Source organism: Scardinius erythrophthalmus, assembly GCF_964197995.2.
Source record: "Scardinius erythrophthalmus genome assembly, contig: HAP1_SCAFFOLD_100, whole genome shotgun sequence".
In the NCBI taxonomy this organism is placed as follows: domain Eukaryota; kingdom Metazoa; phylum Chordata; class Actinopteri; order Cypriniformes; family Leuciscidae; genus Scardinius; species Scardinius erythrophthalmus.
Genome location: NW_028296507.1, coordinates 72,739 through 94,380, shown reverse-complemented (window position 1 = coordinate 94,380; position 21,642 = coordinate 72,739). Strand labels below are relative to the sequence as shown.

Below are 21,642 nucleotides of genomic sequence, written 5' to 3'. Positions count from 1 at the left end.
AAATGCTCTTAAGAATAGTTTTAAGCTTTGACTTAAGTGTCAGAAAATACTTAGTAAAGAGTAGGACTTTTCTAAGAGTAGGAGACTTTTATAAAGCAGCTAAAAGCAAATTTCAGTAAAGTATAAGACTGATTTCTAAGTGCTTACTGAAGTGGGACTTAAGTGTTGTGAACTAAGGACTACAGTGATGTCAACCCAAAATGGCCGCCCTCAACCACTGAATCAGCCAATAGTGAGCCTGCAAGGGTGAGGTCACTGCAGCATGACACCAATCATTTAAACTAATTATAATAAAATCATTTAATTAAGACACTGAAGCTTTAATATTTAAATTTATTTAAAAAATGCTTTGCAGTGCATTGTGCAAAATTATCACAAATTAGTATTTATGCTGTGGAAGCCCTTTTCTATTGATGCGTGTCTCCTCATTTATAGTTGGAGCAATTATGCAAACATGAGTTCCATCAATGGATCCAACAACTCAGGAAAGCCCGAAATACTCAGTAAAGTGGCTTTATTTTACTGCGAGATTTGAAGATCAATTGGAAAGTCAAAGAACTGCCATATAGTATTGGCCAAAAGTGAGGCCAAGGAAAATTGACACTCACCCTTTATTCAAATAGTATTAAAAATGTGTTAAAGATTTTGTATGCGTATTGTGTAGTTGTGCTTGGAGTCAATTGTTTATTTGTGATAACACAATGAAACATGTCAAACTGTACAGACATCATTTTTAGCCAAGGCTGTCAAACAAATGAACAAGAGAGGACAATGAAATATTAATAACTGACTATGTTGCAGACAATGTATGAATTTTTTCTTCTCCTTTGAGCTTTTTAGTTTTTTTTTTTTTTTAAACTGTAGCTGTAGTTTGCCCTTTTTTCAACAATATTATTGATCTTCCTGGATTGACACCATTGTCTGAGAACTGAACTGAGCTGAGCAATGGAAATCTTTTACAATGGAAATTAATCATCATTGAACTAACTTAAGCTGCACAATGACACTATTGTCTTCTAGAGCTGCTGTACAGCCCAAACTAACTTTGTTGCATTATTTTCATGCTATCACTGTAAAGCTGTTTTGAAACAATCTGTACTGTAAAAAGTGACTTGACTTGAAATAATTTTGTCAGATAAATATCTTCACTAAGTTTTATTTTCCTTATATTTTGATGGTTTAAGCAAACTTGTAGGGTCATAAAAAAAAAAGTCTGCACATCACTTTTAGCCACTAATGTGTTTGGTGTGGTCAGTGCCACAATAGTGCTATCACAGTTTTTCTCGATTGTTTAAACACATTTCTTGAAACTATGCCTCGTATTCTCAAAACTATAAACACAAATCCATAACGTCTCACCCAATTCCCCAAACATCCTATTTTCAGGTCAAAATGAAGCTCTACACTCAAAACCATTCACTTCTGCTGAAAAACCAAACTTTGCCCTCAGACTGGACACACAAGCCCTCAAAATCACACACACTTCAACATATTCAATATTGCAATAAATTCAAAACAACATTTCCAAAACTGGCCAGTTATATCGCTTGTGGTTCCCCCATCACAAACCTTTTCACATGATGAACACAAAATACACAACCAGTGGATACATTGGCACATTTTTATTCATACATAGAAAACACACTCACAAAATATTTTTTTTCCTGTTTTTTTTTTTACTCTCTCCTCTATTTTTTTTATATTTACTTACAGTAAGATGTGTGTGACAAACATATGACAGTAAAAGAGCACACACAAACCATATTCTAATATGGAATTCGAATTGTATTGGAATGGTAAAGAGTGTTGGACGTGACAGGAGGGTCTCCACTCAAGGATACAATATGATGAACACGTCTAAGAATGTTCCACATATGGTTGAAATACCATCATTGGCCTATAAAGACAACATTCTGGGAGTCAAGACTATAAAGGAGAAAGGATGCCCTCCCTTCACTGTCACACTCTTCTGCCACTCTTTGTGACTGTACGACTGCTGGTCTTTTCTTGCAAGAAAATAAAACTTTATCAAAGACTATTGGAAATGTTTGTCTCTTATTCAGTGATAGAATTTTGTTTGCCACCACACCTCCCTGAAGGTTCTCGAGGCGACGGTGAAGCGACTCAAATTTGTCCTTACTCGTAGCCGAGCCTCCCTCAGTCACACCATTGACAATGACATGGGCAACTAGAGTGTCTTGAATTTCACCTGAGACTGCTTCTTGTCCTTGCCCTTCCTCCTCCTCATTCTTATCCCTCTTCCTTCATGTCTTTCTGGATCCATTGTTCCAAAACGCAATAAACTGATTTAGGCCCTTTTACATACTTATTGAAGGTTCTGATTGATGTGTTAAATTTTGACTCTTAGTGTTTCCACTTGGGTAATTGTGTGCTAACTGAGCTGAAGCTGTGCTGACTTGAGTGAACTATATTGAATGCTAGTGCTTTATACATGACAACATTGTCTAAGCAATGAGAAATTAAGGGATTTGTGTGTAGAGTTTTGCAGTGACAGTTCAACAAATCTGACTCATATGTCAAAACAGGGAATAGTGTTTATAGTTTAGTAAATGAGTGTGCTTTTTGATAAATGGAATATGGTTTTGAAATTTTAGTTCAAAAGCCTGGTTATAGTGTTTAAGCAATCGAGAAAAACTGTAAGACCCTGCTTACTGTGGAATGATGAGCTCAAGTCAGTACTGCTGCTTTTTTCCAGTCAGCAACAATATAATTATTAGTTTCCTTTCATTTCATTGCTATAAAATCAACTCCGTCATCATTTACTGTAACTCCAATACATCATATTTTCATTGAAATGTGTGTGGCCTCCTCCTCTCTGCTGTCATCTTGTTACTCCTAACTAGGTTAAGAGACCTCTTCAGCTCTCTTAAATAATTTAGGAGCTGAGACCTAGTCTTGACACTTAGGAACCTTTATGAATCACACTTATTCTTAAGTCTAGGAAGAAAAGTAAAATGACGTCATTCTTAAAATTTTGACAGACTTGAGACTAAAATTTTACTCTGAGTGGCTTTATACATACGGCCCCAGGTGCTTATACCCCTTTTCATGTTTATTTCATGTTCATGTTGGAGCCTAATGTTGAATCATTGTAGTCACATGGATTATTTTAATGATTCCATTTGGGGAAAATAACCTTTTAAAACTAATTAAGCATGCTTACAGTGACACAGTTGTATATACATTTTCTTGTAGATAAAAAAATGTTATGTATGTTTTGTGAAGTTATGATTATTGTTTTTATCATGGGGGACCTATTGCTTTCGTGAGTTTGTCTATTTTATTTACCACAAGTAAATTTGATTATTAGGTCATTTGAAGATAGTTTTATGAAATGATTGGTTATCTGAGTGTATCAGATAAGAGCGACATATAAAATGGGCAGAGCATTTGATCCTCAGGATTAGGGCACAGAACCAGTGATACAGTTATTTTAAATAAATAAATGATATGATAGAGTGTTTCCCAACCCTGATTGATAATTGTCTCCCTAATCAAACACACCAGATTCAACTCATCATTCAACTCATCAGCTCATTATCACATGGGTTAATGAGCTAATGAGTTGAATCTGGTGTGTTTGATTAGGGAGACAATTATCAATCAAATGTAAAAGAAGAAGAAGCAGAAGCAGAAGCAGAAGCAGGAGCAGGTGCAGGTTTAGAGCACGTAGAAAATGGCTTCCACTTCAACAGCCAAAAAATTTAAGAGTGATTACAATGAGTCAGTTTGTGGCTACATCCACAATGTAAGTGAATTAAAAACTTCACTTCGAACTGGTTATAAGTATTTCAATGCTGAGTTCCAAGTGAACAGGGATGAGTACCACGATGTCGTTGTGTTTGCTGCTGAAAAACGAACAGCTTTTGTTCAAGCTAACAGGAATCAGAGTCCTGTCAAATTGGACCGGATAGCACGGAGAGTTAGTGAGTATCTATTCAGTTATCTAAATATTTAAGTGTTTTTCTAATGTTACTGATTAGTAAAATGATTGGTAATGTGTTTGCATAGGTAAGAATGGCAGTGAATATGACATTCACTGTGGTAGCTGTACAGACATTTCTGTGGTGGCAGATCTTGGGTATCCATTTAAATCCCCATTGTTGAAAGTGAAGACCATAGCTGAGGTGAAAAACATGGCTCCACAGCAGAATGTAAGTGATTTTATTTTGTGCTATGTGTATTAATGTGGTTGTGATCATTTGTGTACAACAGAGCTTCCCACACATTATTTTTATGCTGGTGCACAGCAAAAACTCCAGTGTTAAATGAACTCTCCTGGGAGTTTATATGGCTCCAGACTCAAGAGTGTTAAAGTGTAAAAATATGAGTGGTAAATTAACAGTCAAGAGTGTTAAAGTTAATGACCTAAAAATTCAACATGCTTTATTATTGTCACCATTGTTGAGATTCACAGGCTGATTATTTATGTCTGTGTCTAAAAGAAATTTTCAAAGTCTTTTGATCAGAATTAAGAGATTTTGGATTATATCAATTATCAATAAGAAAATCAAAGAAAATCAATAACTGTAAAATCACGGGCTGCTGTAATCAATATGGTAGACATAACTCTCTAAATGAGATGTGATTCAGGTCAAATTATGATAATGTCAAAACATAACTACCATCACCTTTAGAACCTTTCTCTGTGAGTTATAACTCAGATAGAAAAGCTAAACTAAATCTAAAGTTAATGATTTAAGGGTCAAGAAAAACTGATCACATATTGTCTTAAAATTAGATTTTCTCTTTTGGTCATTGTGCTTGTTAACATCAGGTGTCTTCAGTAATGATTAATCATCACTCAATGAATCACTTATTTAGCTCATTAACTTTAACACTCTTGAGTGTTAATTTAACACACATATTTTAATACTTTAACACTCTTGATTCTGGTGCTATATAAGCTCCCAGGAGAGTTAATTTAACACTGGAGTTTTAGCTGTGTGGGTTAAGTTATATACACCCTCAGGTGCTCTTCATTTGGGTGCAACACTTGTTTTCCCGGTCAGAAGTGACTGAACACCTAAAAATTAAACTTCCTCCATCTCAGTAAAAAAAACAATGCAATTTATTTTTTGTTAATCTTTTTCCTTTTTAATTTTGTATTTTGAGAGAATTTGATGTTATAAATATGTATGGTTAATTTTTGCCATTGAATATAATACAAACTTTTTTTTCTAATTTTTAAAAAATACTTCCTCAATTATTGCAGTATTTCAGATTAATATAAAGACTAGGCCTTTAAAATTTCCTTTGAAGTCAGATTAGCGTCATCTGTTGTGGAAAATTAAATTATTTCATGGGTTCACCACTAGATGCCTGTATAGCTCTCTATGGAGAGGCTTGTAAGTTTTCTAGTTTTTGAACCAAATTACTTTTAAGATGTGGATTTGAATGTATTTTTTAGAAATTCTCAAATACTTTTTACCAAGGTTTATAATTTTTTATTTTTTTTTTATAAACTGAACGTGAAGTGTACACACTTTTGCATTACTACAGTCAAACCTGAATACAGAGAAAGCATTTTGTTACAGGTTACATTACAATTCAATAAAAAAATAAAAATATATATAAATGTATATAATAAATTGTGAGTGTCACTCCATTGCAGAGCACTTTTTTTTCTGCATTGTGGCTGATTTGTAGAGTTTGTCAATTTCCCTTCACTTATATGGTTGGTATGTTTTTTTTTTTTAAATCAATTCATTGGTGTGTGTAAAATTGTGTTTGTATGTGGGTGAGTGTCTGTTTTGCACTCTTGATGTTTAAGAGTGCCAACCCTTCATTGTTGAGCACTTTTTTTTTCTGCATCATGGCTGACTTGTAGATTGTACACAAATTTGTTTTTGTCAACTTCCCATTCATTATTTTAAATGTTTTTTCTGTCCTACAGAACAAAACATGTATGATTCTGTAATAGATGTTGTCTTTTTGCGTTTGTGTGCATAAGTAAATAAGACTTTTTGTTTCAGGTTGCTGCTGTCAAGGTGAAGGTAGTGCATGTTGGTTCCCCAAGTGAAACCGCTTCAGTAAAGGGAATACCGGTGGATCTGCAAATCTGCTATGTGGCTGATCACACCAGTCGCATCAAGCTGAATTTGTGGGAGACTCAAGTGGGAGCGCTGGTGAACAGTCAATTGTATGAAATTACCAATGTGTGCACTAGGGAGTTTGAGGGAGATTTTTATTTGACAGCCACCCGATTCTCACAATTTAAAAAAAGTGCCAGCACTTTCTGCTCCGGCCATAGACTCTCCATTCACAGTAAATGAAGGAGATGTTACGACAGTGATAGGTGAGATCAGTGGTGCCGAGGTCACCATCCGTTGGTGCTGTATGAAGTGCCGTGCTTGGCAGGCTAATTTTGATTCTAAAGCCAAGTTTAATCGGTGCGTGAAATGTGGGCTGCTGCAAAAGCTGATCAGTTTTCTGCCAACTGTAACAGCTAAAATCTCCGTGTCCGGTAACTCTGGGGAGGATGAATTTAAATTGTCCAATTCCGTTTTGAGAAGACATTTAGAGGAAGAGGGTTTGTGCAATTTGGTCGTGGATGCGCAGAGTGTTGAGGAGCATTTGCTAGAAATGGGGATGTGTTCATTCAACATTCAAAAGGGTGTGGTTATTGCAGTCAGCAAGGTAAAGGATGATAAGGCTGAAGCTGAACCTCAAAATGAAGATTTGCTTGGAGAAGCAGCCAATCTGTTTGAAGGTCAGGAAGGGGAGGTGGAATGTCCATTTGAGTGCTGAAATTGAAAGTGAGGTTTTTTATTATACTTATTTTCATAGAAGCATTTTTTTTAATTTTAGTCAAAGTAATTGTGGAATTGTATTGCTTTTTTTTTATACAAAAAATGTTTACGTTTAACATGTATAATTTGTTTAAATTTCTTTTGAAAAAGAACTTTGAAGATGCATTTAAAGCCCAATATTTTGTTTAATGCATTTATATTAAGGTATTCTTTTAATAAATTGTGGGCATTATTTTATTGTGCTGCATTTTATAACTATTTGTTTCAGTAAAAGTTCCTTTGCAATGTTTGAGTGTTTGTGGTGTTTCCATAGTACCAGTATGAAGAGGGTGTAATGTTTGGGGGGAATACATGGAAGCAATTTATATAGTCTATCATGTCTCTTGTAAGGCAGCATAAATGGCAATTAATGTAATGAGGTATGATGTTCCAATTGGCTCTTTTATATAGCTTTGCTACATGCACACGTCAATGAACATCTCACTTAACGTTCACTAATGTAGTTTTTATTCTGATATCTATTTAAGACGCACACGTCATGTAAATCATGTGTGGCAGTGAAATGTCGAGTCAATCACTTGTGGCAGTGAAGTTATTAAAAAAATTAAAAATCTGTTACGCGTACGGTATGGCAATGCTAGTCAACACGGCTCAGTGCAGTGTGTCAGTTTCTGCACAAACTTTCCCTTCACCAATTCCTTTCACTAAACGTGATGTCTGCATCTATTATATTTATGTGTGTTTAACTCATTTTGAGGGCCAAATGCCTCTATATATGGAAAATATTTGATATAGGCTATTGCATTTTTATAGTTTATTGTTGGCAATTAATGTAATGAGGTATGATGTTCCAATTGGCTCTTTTATATAACTTTGCTACATGCACACGTCAATGAACGTCTCACTTAACGTTCACTAATGTAGTTTTTATTCTGATATCTATTTAAGACGCACACGTCATGTAAATCATGTGTGGCAGTGAAATGTCGGGTCAATCACTTGTGGCAGTGAAGTTATTAAAAAAATTAAAAATCTGTAACACGTACGGTATGGCAATGCTAGTCAACACGGCTCAGTGCAGTGTGTCAGTTTCTGCACAAACTTTCCCTTCACCAATTCCTTTCACTAAACGTGATGTCTGCATCTATTATATTTATGTGTGTTTAACTCATTTTGAGGGCCAAATGCCTCTATATATGGAAAATATTTGATATAGGCTATTGCATTTTTATAGTTTATTGTTGGTTTGTTTTTATCTTTCCTAAGTTGAATAGGCCTAGGCTGTAGCATTTTGGTATACTAAACATCAGTGGTTGCCAACTCCATCTCGTCAACTGGCTATGAGATTGCTTCTGTAAATGCATGAATAGAATAGGATAAAAAAAAGTCCATTATGTCTGATAATTGAAATTATACAACTACAATCTGAAAACATAACTATTAGGCTATAAACAAAACATTTTATGTCCTATAGCAGGGGTCGGCAAGTAAGTTTGGCATAGGCCCAAAAAATTAGTCAAAGGATAAATTAAGAAATTAATTGATGAAAAATTTAATAACTATTGCTTGTTACAATGTCTTTTGAAACTGTTTTTGAGCGGTGTTAAATCCTGTAGTAGGACAGTCCTTAAAGAAAACCCACATTTGTGAGGCAGTGTCCGAGTTTTACACTGGATAAATTAAAGCAGTAATGATTGTAGAATATTCAATAAGTTGATGTAATTATAGAATATCGAATAGGTTGTGTGATTATTGTCTAAATAAATCCCCAATGTTTTCGGGGGTGATGCGCGTTCATGTAACCTGAGGGTGACGCTGCCAATAACACACATAAAATCTTTCACAAAGAACCGTCAAAATTAGTAATTATGAATGTTTCAAATGTAGCAAGGAGACATTTTAATTGTTTATTAAAGGGGTCATATAATGGTACATGCACTTTTACAAGTTGATTGCACTGAAATGTCTGTTGGCAGTGCCTGTAGCCTACACAACCATCCTATCATGATAAAAATCCATCCAGTGGTTTTGTTTTAATATCCTTATATGTTTCCCCTGTCTCAAATCAAGCCGTTCGATATTGTGACGTCATAATATCCAACGCCCCACCCGCGATTGTTGAGTGACAGTCGTGTTTTAACACAAGACCCGCCCTGAGCGAGCTGTGACAGCTGTCGTCATAGTAGTCCGCCATTGTTGATATGCTGGAGCAGTGTTTCTTGGGTGTAATAACGAACACAGCATCATTTTGTTGTTCCTAAATCAGAACCGAGTTTGTTTTCGAAGGGAATTCCCCACGAATCACGATCAACATCAATGCTTTCATGTTTGCGCGAATCATTTCACCAGGCTGCTTTATAAACGAGGGTCAGTACGTTATACAGCTGGTTTTACTAAGAAGCTGCTCCTGAAAAAAGGATCTGTACCAACTATTCGTGTTCCTGACGCACCTCCAGAAGAAGTGAGTGAGTGTAATTCTTTTAATCTTTATATTAATCTTTGCAAATCGCTTGCTGCACGCTTCACGATGAATGCGGCTATTTTTACACTCAGGGTACATTACAGCATGTTTTCTATGTACGACGATCTCAATATAATTCATAATCCCATAGTAAAAAACGCGTTATGGATATAGTGTTATTGTTTTTGAAACGGTGTGCGCACAGAACAGATGGCGAGGAGAGCAAAGCTCATTATCATTTAAAGACCCATGCTCTCAAACGGCGAGCTGAAAACAGAGCTGTTTTTGACCAGGTAAAATGAGTGTTTTCTTTCAATACTAATGAGAATTTTTAATTAAAGTATATTACAAACTTTTAATTTAGACCCTAAAGAATCATATTAGCTTGTACAAAAATGACACTATATGACCCCTTTAATAGGAACTAGTGTTCTCTGTGTCAATGTTGGCTTCAATAGTGACCGCAGTGAACGCGCCTAGAGAGAAATGCACATTTTGAATTACAAGTAGTCGTTTTTTTTGTTTGGAATTGTTTTGTTTAAAAGTAGACATTTCAAGCTCTCTCTCTCTCTCTCTCTCTCTCTCTCTCTCTCTCTCTCTCTCTCTATATATATATATATATATATATATATATATATATATATATAATATATATTTCTAGTGCTGCGAGGCAGCTTATAGCTACGCTGAGCTCCAGTTCATGAGCAATGCAATTGCGCTGGGGCTTCCACGTTATGATTATTGTCTGCTATATTTGATTCTTATTTATTAAAAGCCAGGAAATTGGTTGATGAAAATATTATTAAAATTAAAATACAATTTATACAAAACGAAATTCACTTCAAAGAAAGTTTTTTTTTTTTTCAAAACAAAACTTAATAAAGTGGTGAAATCATGTGTGACCCACATGTCTCTTGATATATTGCGGCATCTTGCATTTTTTTGTCACTGGTGTTACCTTACTTCTTTGGCAATATTAAAGGTTTTTATGAAATATTATTTCAAATTTTTTTCAGCACATGTAGACAGAGTTAACGAATAATAATAATAATACAACAAATTAGGAGATTATGTTTTATTTATTGTAATCAGGTTTGTTAAAAGTGTGCTTGAATGAGGTTAGTTCATCTGCGCTACCATCTATTTGCTATAACAATGAAAATATTTGAAAACCAGTTAAAATCAAGTAATGATGCAATCCTTTAAGTCTTAACTTTTGAGTGTAGCAGAATTAAATGGATGTAACATTATTACTATGTCACATGTGACATTGCATTTAATGTGACAGAAAAAAAACAGTAACACCAGTGACACAATAACGTTGATCTATAAATGGAAGTCACTGGTGTTACTGGTGTTACCCATAAGAAAGGTGACACCAGTGAAAATTTTCATGAAAAATTAATTTTACAAAATGGCTGCTGCAAGGTAACAAACCACATGTTGTCAGTCATGGTATACTAACTAAATTAAGTAGTTTAATCCATTTGTATTCCAGTTTTTTTTTACAATTACCTAACAGTAAAGTAGCCTAGGTCATACCAGTGACTTCAACTAAAAGCTTCATATGAAATCATGAGATAAATGAGAAGATTTCTGATAACTGAAAAGTGACAGTGGATCCACCATGGGCTTTTCTTCATAAATAATCAGGAAATTGGCAGAAGAAAGTCAAGTGATGTCTTCAGTGTGATTTTTATTTCAAAATAAGAGATTTTTGTTTAACGGTAACACCAGTGACACAACTCCAGGGGACCACTAATTTCATTATAAATTTAATAATATTTATTCTGCATTTTTTTTATATATATCATTTACATAATATATTTGATAGTTATGTATACATTATTGTATTTAAAATGGTGTAAAAACCTGTTATTGACCTCAAAATAAAGCATTTCCCCTCTGTACATGACTGTGGGGACGAGCACTTCTTTGGTGCTTGGAATTCTATATAATTAATAAAAATCAAATATTGCGACATTGATGGCTCAATAAGGTGTAATTGTTCAAATAACATATTGTTTTATTTTAAAATGTAAAGAAATTGTAACCCTAAAGTGTTTTTTAAGTGTAATACTTCTGTAAAGGCTAGGGACAGAAAAATGGACATTTTCGTAGAATGACCCAACTGCTTTATTTACACTGCATGCACGTTTGAGGAGAAGTTTAAAAGACGGAACACGGGACGATATTTTTCACCCGAAGTGCCATCATTTTTATTATTAATAGTCTGTGATAAATTATAAGGCAGTCTCGGACCGGCCATCGGGAGCAGCCGGGAAAAGTGAAATCCCGGTGGCCTGGGTACGATTTGGCACATTGCCCTTGTTTGTATTTACCTATTCATTCTTACTTTATTTTATTAATATATAGCTATATCCTTGTTGTTGTTCATTTTACATGGTACAGTTGGCAGCCACAACCACGAGATCCCAGACAGTTCATTTTCAGTGCAGTAGAACGGGGGTGGCTCGCGAGCAGCAGCGCTTTTCAAGATCCTTCATGGGAATTTAGAATAACGATAAAAATTATAGCCTACTAAGCAAAAACATAGAAAAAAATAAGCATTTTTTAAAGGTTTTTAGCTCTCGTTTAGGCTAATACAATATGTAATGTCTATAGTGCTGATGCTGATTCATTATCGAATGGCGAATTTAATGTGCTCGAATAAATAAATAAAAAACAAGCTGGGCAATGTGCCAAACGTAGCAAGGTATTTCTGTTTATTTATTGAAAATAAATAAATAAATATTATTGGTCTTGATTTGCAGCACAGTTAGCTATAGCCTTATCGCCTCATGCTCATCCCTGCTAATGAACAGACTAGAGTTCTACAACTGTGCTAGATTTAAGGGCACGAGAACGAAGCGGTCTAGAGCTAAAGCACACAGAAGCTCAAGCGGATGCCGTGGTAACGAACAATGCCCGCGGGCCGCGGCTATAGTGAAAACATTTGCATCTTTATTGTATTGTAGGCTATTACAAACGAGAGCTAAAAACCTAACAAAAAAATAAGCTTTTTTTCTATATTTTCGCTTGGTAGTATTTTTATTAATAAGGTCAATACAAACAGGTAGGGCAATGTGCCAAATCATATACCCAGGCCACTTCACTTTTCCCGGCTGCTCCCGATGGCCGATTGAGACTGCCTTATAATTTAGTAGCCTACACGTAGTAGACTATTAGCCTAATAATACAAGTTATGGCACTTCGGGTGAAAAATGTTATCCTGTGTTCCGTCTTTTAAACTTCTCCTCAAACGTGCATGCAGTGTAAATAAAGCAGTTTCATCAATGAAATTATTGTAAAGTTTGTCCACGGCCACACCCCCGTGCTAATGGTACCGCCCACGGCACAAATTACAAGACGAAAAATGGACCACTAATACAAGACCACTAATTTCATTATAAATTTAATAATATTTATTCTGCATTTTTTTTATATATATCATTTACATAATATATTTGATAGTTGGGCAATTCTTAGACTACGGGCACTTTCATGTCCTTTGATCATATTTTATAAAAAACATTTAATTTTGAAAAATTAACACTTTCATAGTTAAATTTACAATGAAAGTACTTTAGGAACTTTTTACCGGTAGTCTATGATGATTTTTTCACCTTTTTAAACATCATTATACGTGCAAATATTGCTGTTTTGTGCTTGTCCCACACCCAGACTTTTGATCTTCAATAATGAAAAAGAAGTGTAAAAAAGTTATTTATCTTTTTTTTTTTATTATGACTGAATAAAGTTTCAGTAAAAGAATCAAAACATAATTGAGGTATTTAAGGTCAGACAACTATTAATGTGATTTTATATACAAAATGTAGTTGTCCCACAGTATTGCCGTCATTTCCACCACAACGCTGTAATGTCCCTTTAAAAAGTTTTTTTGAAAGATTGTTTGGGTAGTTTCAATGGAGATGAACAATGACATCACAGCACATGTCTGACATGGAGGAGATTTTAAATTTCTTCAGCAACTTGGATAAGAAAACTCAAGGTAAATGTTGCTTAAAATGAAAATATTTTTATTGTATGTCATTTCCAAACATGGCGTAACAATAAATGAGTTTGTAAATAAATTGATTTTTTAACACAAATAGATGTATTTTGCATGCATGCAATGCTAACTACCAATTCATAGCTAATATGTAATACTAGCTTGGATTTTTTTACAAAATACTGTAGGATTATCATTTCCACCACGGTCATTTCCACCACATTTCCACCACATTATTCTTGGGTGGAAATGACAAAGGTGTGGTGGAAATGACATTTATGCTTACAAGGTGGAATTCTTAGATTGAGTGGCTACATATGAATATTTTATTTATTGAAATGTACAACACTAATGTATTTATTCAAATATATATTTGTTTAAATGCCTTTTCATCTATTTTTAAGATGCTGCGGAGGTCAACTGGATAAAGGTCTCACTATTTGTGGTTAAAGTTGTTTACAGTAAGACTGTAACTGTTCATCTGGTTATGGAACCAAACAGACTAATGACTAATGATTTGTTAAATGGGTTTCAACTAAATGTTTTCTGTTTTTCTACATGGACGTCCATTCATTGTCATTTCCACAACACCCAGTCATTTCCACCACCTCATAACTTTTTTAAAAATATGTACAAAATTCTAATCACTCATTAAAAAATTCTGCATATTTTATGGGATAAGGTTCCACTTAATGTAATAACACAAGTAGTTATTTTTCTGAAATGTATCTAACCAATGCAATATTATATTTCAGGTTGTGGTGGAAGCTTTGTGTTTGGGCCTCATGACAATTAATTTATTTAATCCACAAATCTATGGTAATTGCAATATAGGTATAAATTGGTCAAACTATGTGTGGAAGTGGTTTTACACTGTTGAGAAATTATGTATATCATAAGAATTTTAAATAATAATCAAATATTTGCATGTGATGGAAATGACATTTTTTCAGTGCGGATCGGAAAATATGTCAAAAAACACCAATTTGTCTTATAATGTAAGTGCGTTCTCTTATGGATCATTAAACTAGACTAGTTATATTTAACTGTTAGACTGTGACAATTTTGATTTGAACACTTTTTTTTACATCAAGTTCACAAGGCCAAAAGTGCCCGTAGTTGAAGAACCACCCAGTTATGTATACATTATTGTATTTAAAATGGTGTAAAAACCTGTTATTGACCTCAAAATAAAGCATTTCCCCTCTGTACATGACTGTGGGGACGAGCACTTCTTTGGTGCTTGGAATTCTATATAATTAATAAAAATCAAATATTGCCACATTGATGGCTCAATAAGGTGTAATTGTTCAAATAACATATTGTTTTATTTTAAAATGTAAAGAAATTGTAACCCTAAAGTGTTTTTTAAGTGTAATACTTCTGTAAAGGCTAGGGACAGAAAAATGGACATTTTCGTAGAATGACCCAACTGCTTTATTTACACTGCATGCACGTTTGAGGAGAAGTTTAAAAGACGGAACACGGGACGATATTTTTCACCCGAAGTGCCATCATTTTTATTATTAATAGTCTGTGATAAATTATAAGGCAGTCTCGGACCGGCCATCGGGAGCAGCCGGGAAAAGTGAAATCCCGGTGGCCTGGGTACGATTTGGCACATTGCCCTTGTTTGTATTTACCTATTCATTCTTACTTTATTTTATTAATATATAGCTATATCCTTGTTGTTGTTCATTTTACATGGTACAGTTGGCAGCCACAACCACGAGATCCCAGACAGTTCATTTTCAGTGCAGTAGAACGGGGGTGGCTCGCGAGCAGCAGCGCTTTTCAAGATCCTTCATGGGAATTTAGAATAACGATAAAAATTATAGCCTACTAAGCAAAAACATAGAAAAAAATAAGCATTTTTTAAAGGTTTTTAGCTCTCGTTTAGGCTAATACAATATGTAATGTCTATAGTGCTGATGCTGATTCATTATCGAATGGCGAATTTAATGTGCTCGAATAAATAAATAAAAAACAAGCTGGGCAATGTGCCAAACGTAGCAAGGTATTTCTGTTTATTTATTGAAAATAAATAAATAAATATTATTGGTCTTGATTTGCAGCACAGTTAGCTATAGCCTTATCGCCTCATGCTCATCCCTGCTAATGAACAGACTAGAGTTCTACAACTGTGCTAGATTTAAGGGCACGAGAACGAAGCGGTCTAGAGCTAAAGCACACAGAAGCTCAAGCGGATGCCGTGGTAACGAACAATGCCCGCGGGCCGCGGCTATAGTGAAAACATTTGCATCTTTATTGTATTGTAGGCTATTACAAACGAGAGCTAAAAACCTAACAAAAAAATAAGCTTTTTTTCTATATTTTCGCTTGGTAGTATTTTTATTAATAAGGTCAATACAAACAGGTAGGGCAATGTGCCAAATCATATACCCAGGCCACTTCACTTTTCCCGGCTGCTCCCGATGGCCGATTGAGACTGCCTTATAATTTAGTAGCCTACACGTAGTAGACTATTAGCCTAATAATACAAGTTATGGCACTTCGGGTGAAAAATGTTATCCTGTGTTCCGTCTTTTAAACTTCTCCTCAAACGTGCATGCAGTGTAAATAAAGCAGTTTCATCAATGAAATTATTGTAAAGTTTGTCCACGGCCACACCCCCGTGCTAATGGTACCGCCCACGGCACAAATTACAAGACGAAAAATGGACCACTAATACAAGACCACTAATTTCATTATAAATTTAATAATATTTATTCTGCATTTTTTTTATATATATCATTTACATAATATATTTGATAGTTGGGCAATTCTTAGACTACGGGCACTTTCATGTCCTTTGATCATATTTTATAAAAAACATTTAATTTTGAAAAATTAACACTTTCATAGTTAAATTTACAATGAAAGTACTTTAGGAACTTTTTACCGGTAGTCTATGATGATTTTTTCACCTTTTTAAACATCATTATACGTGCAAATATTGCTGTTTTGTGCTTGTCCCACACCCAGACTTTTGATCTTCAATAATGAAAAAGAAGTGTAAAAAAGTTATTTATCTTTTTTTTTTTATTATGACTGAATAAAGTTTCAGTAAAAGAATCAAAACATAATTGAGGTATTTAAGGTCAGACAACTATTAATGTGATTTTATATACAAAATGTAGTTGTCCCACAGTATTGCCGTCATTTCCACCACAACGCTGTAATGTCCCTTTAAAAAGTTTTTTTGAAAGATTGTTTGGGTAGTTTCAATGGAGATGAACAATGACATCACAGCACATGTCTGACATGGAGGAGATTTTAAATTTCTTCAGCAACTTGGATAAGAAAACTCAAGGTAAATGTTGCTTAAAATGAAAATATTTTTATTGTATGTCATTTCCAAACATGGCGTAACAATAAATGAGTTTGTAAATAAATTGATTTTTTAACACAAATAGATGTATTTTGCATGCATGCAATGCTAACTACCAATTCATAGCTAATATGTAATACTAGCTTGGATTTTTTTACAAAATACTGTAGGATTATCATTTCCACCACGGTCATTTCCACCACATTTCCACCACATTATTCTTGGGTGGAAATGACAAAGGTGTGGTGGAAATGACATTTATGCTTACAAGGTGGAATTCTTAGATTGAGTGGCTACATATGAATATTTTATTTATTGAAATGTACAACACTAATGTATTTATTCAAATATATATTTGTTTAAATGCCTTTTCATCTATTTTTAAGATGCTGCGGAGGTCAACTGGATAAAGGTCTCACTATTTGTGGTTAAAGTTGTTTACAGTAAGACTGTAACTGTTCATCTGGTTATGGAACCAAACAGACTAATGACTAATGATTTGTTAAATGGGTTTCAACTAAATGTTTTCTGTTTTTCTACATGGACGTCCATTCATTGTCATTTCCACAACACCCAGTCATTTCCACCACCTCATAACTTTTTTAAAAATATGTACAAAATTCTAATCACTCATTAAAAAATTCTGCATATTTTATGGGATAAGGTTCCACTTAATGTAATAACACAAGTAGTTATTTTTCTGAAATGTATCTAACCAATGCAATATTATATTTCAGGTTGTGGTGGAAGCTTTGTGTTTGGGCCTCATGACAATTAATTTATTTAATCCACAAATCTATGGTAATTGCAATATAGGTATAAATTGGTCAAACTATGTGTGGAAGTGGTTTTACACTGTTGAGAAATTATGTATATCATAAGAATTTTAAATAATAATCAAATATTTGCATGTGATGGAAATGACATTTTTTCAGTGCGGATCGGAAAATATGTCAAAAAACACCAATTTGTCTTATAATGTAAGTGCGTTCTCTTATGGATCATTAAACTAGACTAGTTATATTTAACTGTTAGACTGTGACAATTTTGATTTGAACACTTTTTTTTACATCAAGTTCACAAGGCCAAAAGTGCCCGTAGTTGAAGAACCACCCAGTTATGTATACATTATTGTATTTAAAATGGTGTAAAAACCTGTTATTGACCTCAAAATAAAGCATTTCCCCTCTGTACATGACTGTGGGGACGAGCACTTCTTTGGTGCTTGGAATTCTATATAATTAATAAAAATCAAATATTGCCACATTGATGGCTCAATAAGGTGTAATTGTTCAAATAACATATTGTTTTATTTTAAAATGTAAAGAAATTGTAACCCTAAAGTGTTTTTTAAGTGTAATACTTCTGTAAAGGCTAGGGACAGAAAAATGGACATTTTCGTAGAATGACCCAACTGCTTTATTTACACTGCATGCACGTTTGAGGAGAAGTTTAAAAGACGGAACACGGGACGATATTTTTCACCCGAAGTGCCATCATTTTTATTATTAATAGTCTGTGATAAATTATAAGGCAGTCTCGGACCGGCCATCGGGAGCAGCCGGGAAAAGTGAAATCCCGGTGGCCTGGGTACGATTTGGCACATTGCCCTTGTTTGTATTTACCTATTCATTCTTACTTTATTTTATTAATATATAGCTATATCCTTGTTGTTGTTCATTTTACATGGTACAGTTGGCAGCCACAACCACGAGATCCCAGACAGTTCATTTTCAGTGCAGTAGAACGGGGGTGGCTCGCGAGCAGCAGCGCTTTTCAAGATCCTTCATGGGAATTTAGAATAACGATAAAAATTATAGCCTACTAAGCAAAAACATAGAAAAAAATAAGCATTTTTTAAAGGTTTTTAGCTCTCGTTTAGGCTAATACAATATGTAATGTCTATAGTGCTGATGCTGATTCATTATCGAATGGCGAATTTAATGTGCTCGAATAAATAAATAAAAAACAAGCTGGGCAATGTGCCAAACGTAGCAAGGTATTTCTGTTTATTTATTGAAAATAAATAAATAAATATTATTGGTCTTGATTTGCAGCACAGTTAGCTATAGCCTTATCGCCTCATGCTCATCCCTGCTAATGAACAGACTAGAGTTCTACAACTGTGCTAGATTTAAGGGCACGAGAACGAAGCGGTCTAGAGCTAAAGCACACAGAAGCTCAAGCGGATGCCGTGGTAACGAACAATGCCCGCGGGCCGCGGCTATAGTGAAAACATTTGCATCTTTATTGTATTGTAGGCTATTACAAACGAGAGCTAAAAACCTAACAAAAAAATAAGCTTTTTTTCTATATTTTCGCTTGGTAGTATTTTTATTAATAAGGTCAATACAAACAGGTAGGGCAATGTGCCAAATCATATACCCAGGCCACTTCACTTTTCCCGGCTGCTCCCGATGGCCGATTGAGACTGCCTTATAATTTAGTAGCCTACACGTAGTAGACTATTAGCCTAATAATACAAGTTATGGCACTTCGGGTGAAAAATGTTATCCTGTGTTCCGTCTTTTAAACTTCTCCTCAAACGTGCATGCAGTGTAAATAAAGCAGTTTCATCAATGAAATTATTGTAAAGTTTGTCCACGGCCACACCCCCGTACTAATGGTACCGCCCACGGCACAAATTACAAGACGAAAAATGGAAAAATAGAAAATCGGTTAGATTTAATTTATTCAAATGTTTGTTTCTGAAGTCATAATTTAGCAAAAGTAAAATTGAAAAAAGGGGAGAAAAGGCAAATATCCATTGATAATGTACTGGAAAAACAAGAAAAAAGAATGTCTGGTTTCAATTTTTAATTTTTGCATTTGCATTGTATGGTCTGAAAAGTGAATTGTGAAGCGTTACACGGACCCCTTCTATTTCCTTTGTTTTTAATTCTCCTTTTTTGAGTTTGTCACCTCCTTTGCCGGGGTTACCATCTCTGATAATAACAAGCAGTCTGCATAGACTCGACTGCCTGATGAAAATTGGACTGTGCTTTGCAAAAAATTTCAAAAGCGATTTTTTTGGATGTAGGTATCAGATAACAATATCTAACAATGTATAGGCCTACATATATTTTTGATTTGATTGGTTCAACCGCCCGCCACCCGCCCGAATTTAATTAAAATATTATTTTTCATCACGTCATCCGCCCGATCGGAGTCCGCGGCTATAACCGCCAACCGCGCATCTCTAGTGGGGGGTTTAGGGTTTTTAAGGGTTTACCACTTGTAGGACAGGAAATGTGTTTTACTTATTTGATCCAGGAAACCCTGCATATAGCCTATACACACAGACTTTTTTGTAGATATAGATATAGGTTAATAATTTAGATAGGTAAGAACATGTTTACTGCAAGTCTTCTTTTAAATAGGTTTTTCATTAAGTTTAATTGTAATTGCAATGTGTTTTTATAATTCCATCCACTAGAGGGCGCCTATTGTATTATCCATCTGTTTTTCCCGGAAAGGAAGCCCTCTTGTCTACTTTCTGGAAAGGTAAGCCATGCTGTGTTGTTGCTCTGTGTGTAATCTTATTAATCTGTGCATTAATATTAATCATCTAAAACATTTTTAGGCCATTTTAAGTTGGTTTTTGTCTGTTTGTATGTTTTTTGGTTGTATTTTCTGATTGATTGTATAAAAACAACGTTTTGTGGCAGTATTCAATTCATCTGATTCACATGGCCAGCATTTTGATTACAATTAGAAATAAGTTATTTGCTGTTATCAACATATTATCAATTTTGTTATTCGTTCAATACATGGCTCAATGCTAAGGATTTTATCTACTGACCCGGTCTAGCAAGTGGTTTGCACTGGCCCCACAACAAAATATACAATTTCCCTCAACTGGTGTTGTTCACACCTTATTGTCGAGCCCTGTAATAGTGTTAATTATTAATGCAGTAAATGTGTAGTATTAAGATGTTTAGAATGTATGGTTTTAATTGTTACATGTTTTCTTCTTCTTCTTGATTATACATATCACAACCTTTGCAATTCAAAGTATAATTAACAAAACTACCCTGAATTACATTTTTGATATGTATTTACTTTATTTTACATTATAATGATGATGTATATTCTATATATAGAGGTTAATGTATCTGTGATGGATAAAGAGCCATGTGTCATGGCTGCTGAATTTATTAATAGAAGTAATGAACTATGCATCAATAATATAATATATAGTGCAGGACGTGCTTGGTGTTAAAATTTGTTCAGTTGGGAAAAATAAGTCATTATGTGATTGCAATGATCATAATCAGCTTGTGATTCTGAGTTCGATTTGTTAATGAGTTCTTGAGTTCAAGTGACAGTTCTTTAATATTCCTGCTGCAGAATAACTTGAAATAAAAATCAATGTATATTTAATTTATGCATGCAGAAATTACAATTTTATTATTACTACTTTCATTTTATTGTTAGATCAACTTAAACTGAAAGAAGGATAATTTTTGTTATATTGTTTTAATTTGACTAATTGTTTGTAATTTGCTCATATATATAAACTATATGTATATATATATTTATATATAAATAAAATATATATTTATATAGAATTACTGGGAAATAAAATTGACAAAATGAAAAAATATTTATTTTCGTCGTATTGAATAGCCACATTCAGAACACAAATGAAGATATTTTTGTAGTTCTTACTTTTTTAAACATAAAGCATACTATGAAGCCATTTGTACATTTTGAGAGAGAGAGAGAAGACGCGGTACCAGTCTCACTGTTTGTGAAAATATGTCTCACAGAATGACTGATTTGCTCTGATAATCTGTTTGGATTCAACCTAAATGCTATAGTGCATAAATGTTTAATAACCTTGGTACTTGCGTTACTGTACAGTACAGTCGGGTTTTCTAAATGTTGTTATTGATTTGGTACTGAAGTATTGGTTCTCATGACATCCCTATTAAATTATATCCCTATGTAATTCCATAAGTCTGAAGTCAATATATGTTATTTTTGTTAAATGCAATTTATTTTCTTTTATAAACAATGTTGTTGTTTTTTTCTTTTCTTTTTACTTTTAGTTAAACCTGTG

At 34.1% G+C, this 21,642-nt stretch overlaps 1 protein-coding gene across 1 annotated transcript; it reads left to right on the top strand.

Annotated features, from left to right (window-relative positions):
* The first annotated feature begins 3,659 nt into the window (after nt 1-3,659).
* Nucleotides 3,660-7,062, top strand: LOC308686295 (uncharacterized protein). Its single transcript, XM_081394694.1, has 3 exons — nt 3,660-3,947; nt 4,033-4,175; nt 5,997-7,062. The coding sequence occupies exons 1-3, from the start codon at nt 3,698-3,700 to the stop codon at nt 6,294-6,296; spliced, it is 693 nt and encodes a 230-aa protein (XP_081250820.1). The 5' UTR covers nt 3,660-3,697; the 3' UTR covers nt 6,297-7,062.
* Nucleotides 7,063-21,642: the final 14,580 nt, after the last annotated feature.

Excerpts from the sequence above, each read along its gene's own strand:
- LOC308686295 (XM_081394694.1), top strand. The coding sequence starts at position 3,698 with ATGGCTTCCACTTCAACAGCCAAAAAATTTAAGAGTGATTACAATGAG. Across the intron at positions 3,948-4,032 it reads CCGGATAGCACGGAGAGTTA|GTAAGAATGGCAGTGAATAT; the intron begins GTGAGTATCTAT and ends GTGTTTGCATAG. Across the intron at positions 4,176-5,996 it reads ACATGGCTCCACAGCAGAAT|GTTGCTGCTGTCAAGGTGAA; the intron begins GTAAGTGATTTT and ends TTTTTGTTTCAG.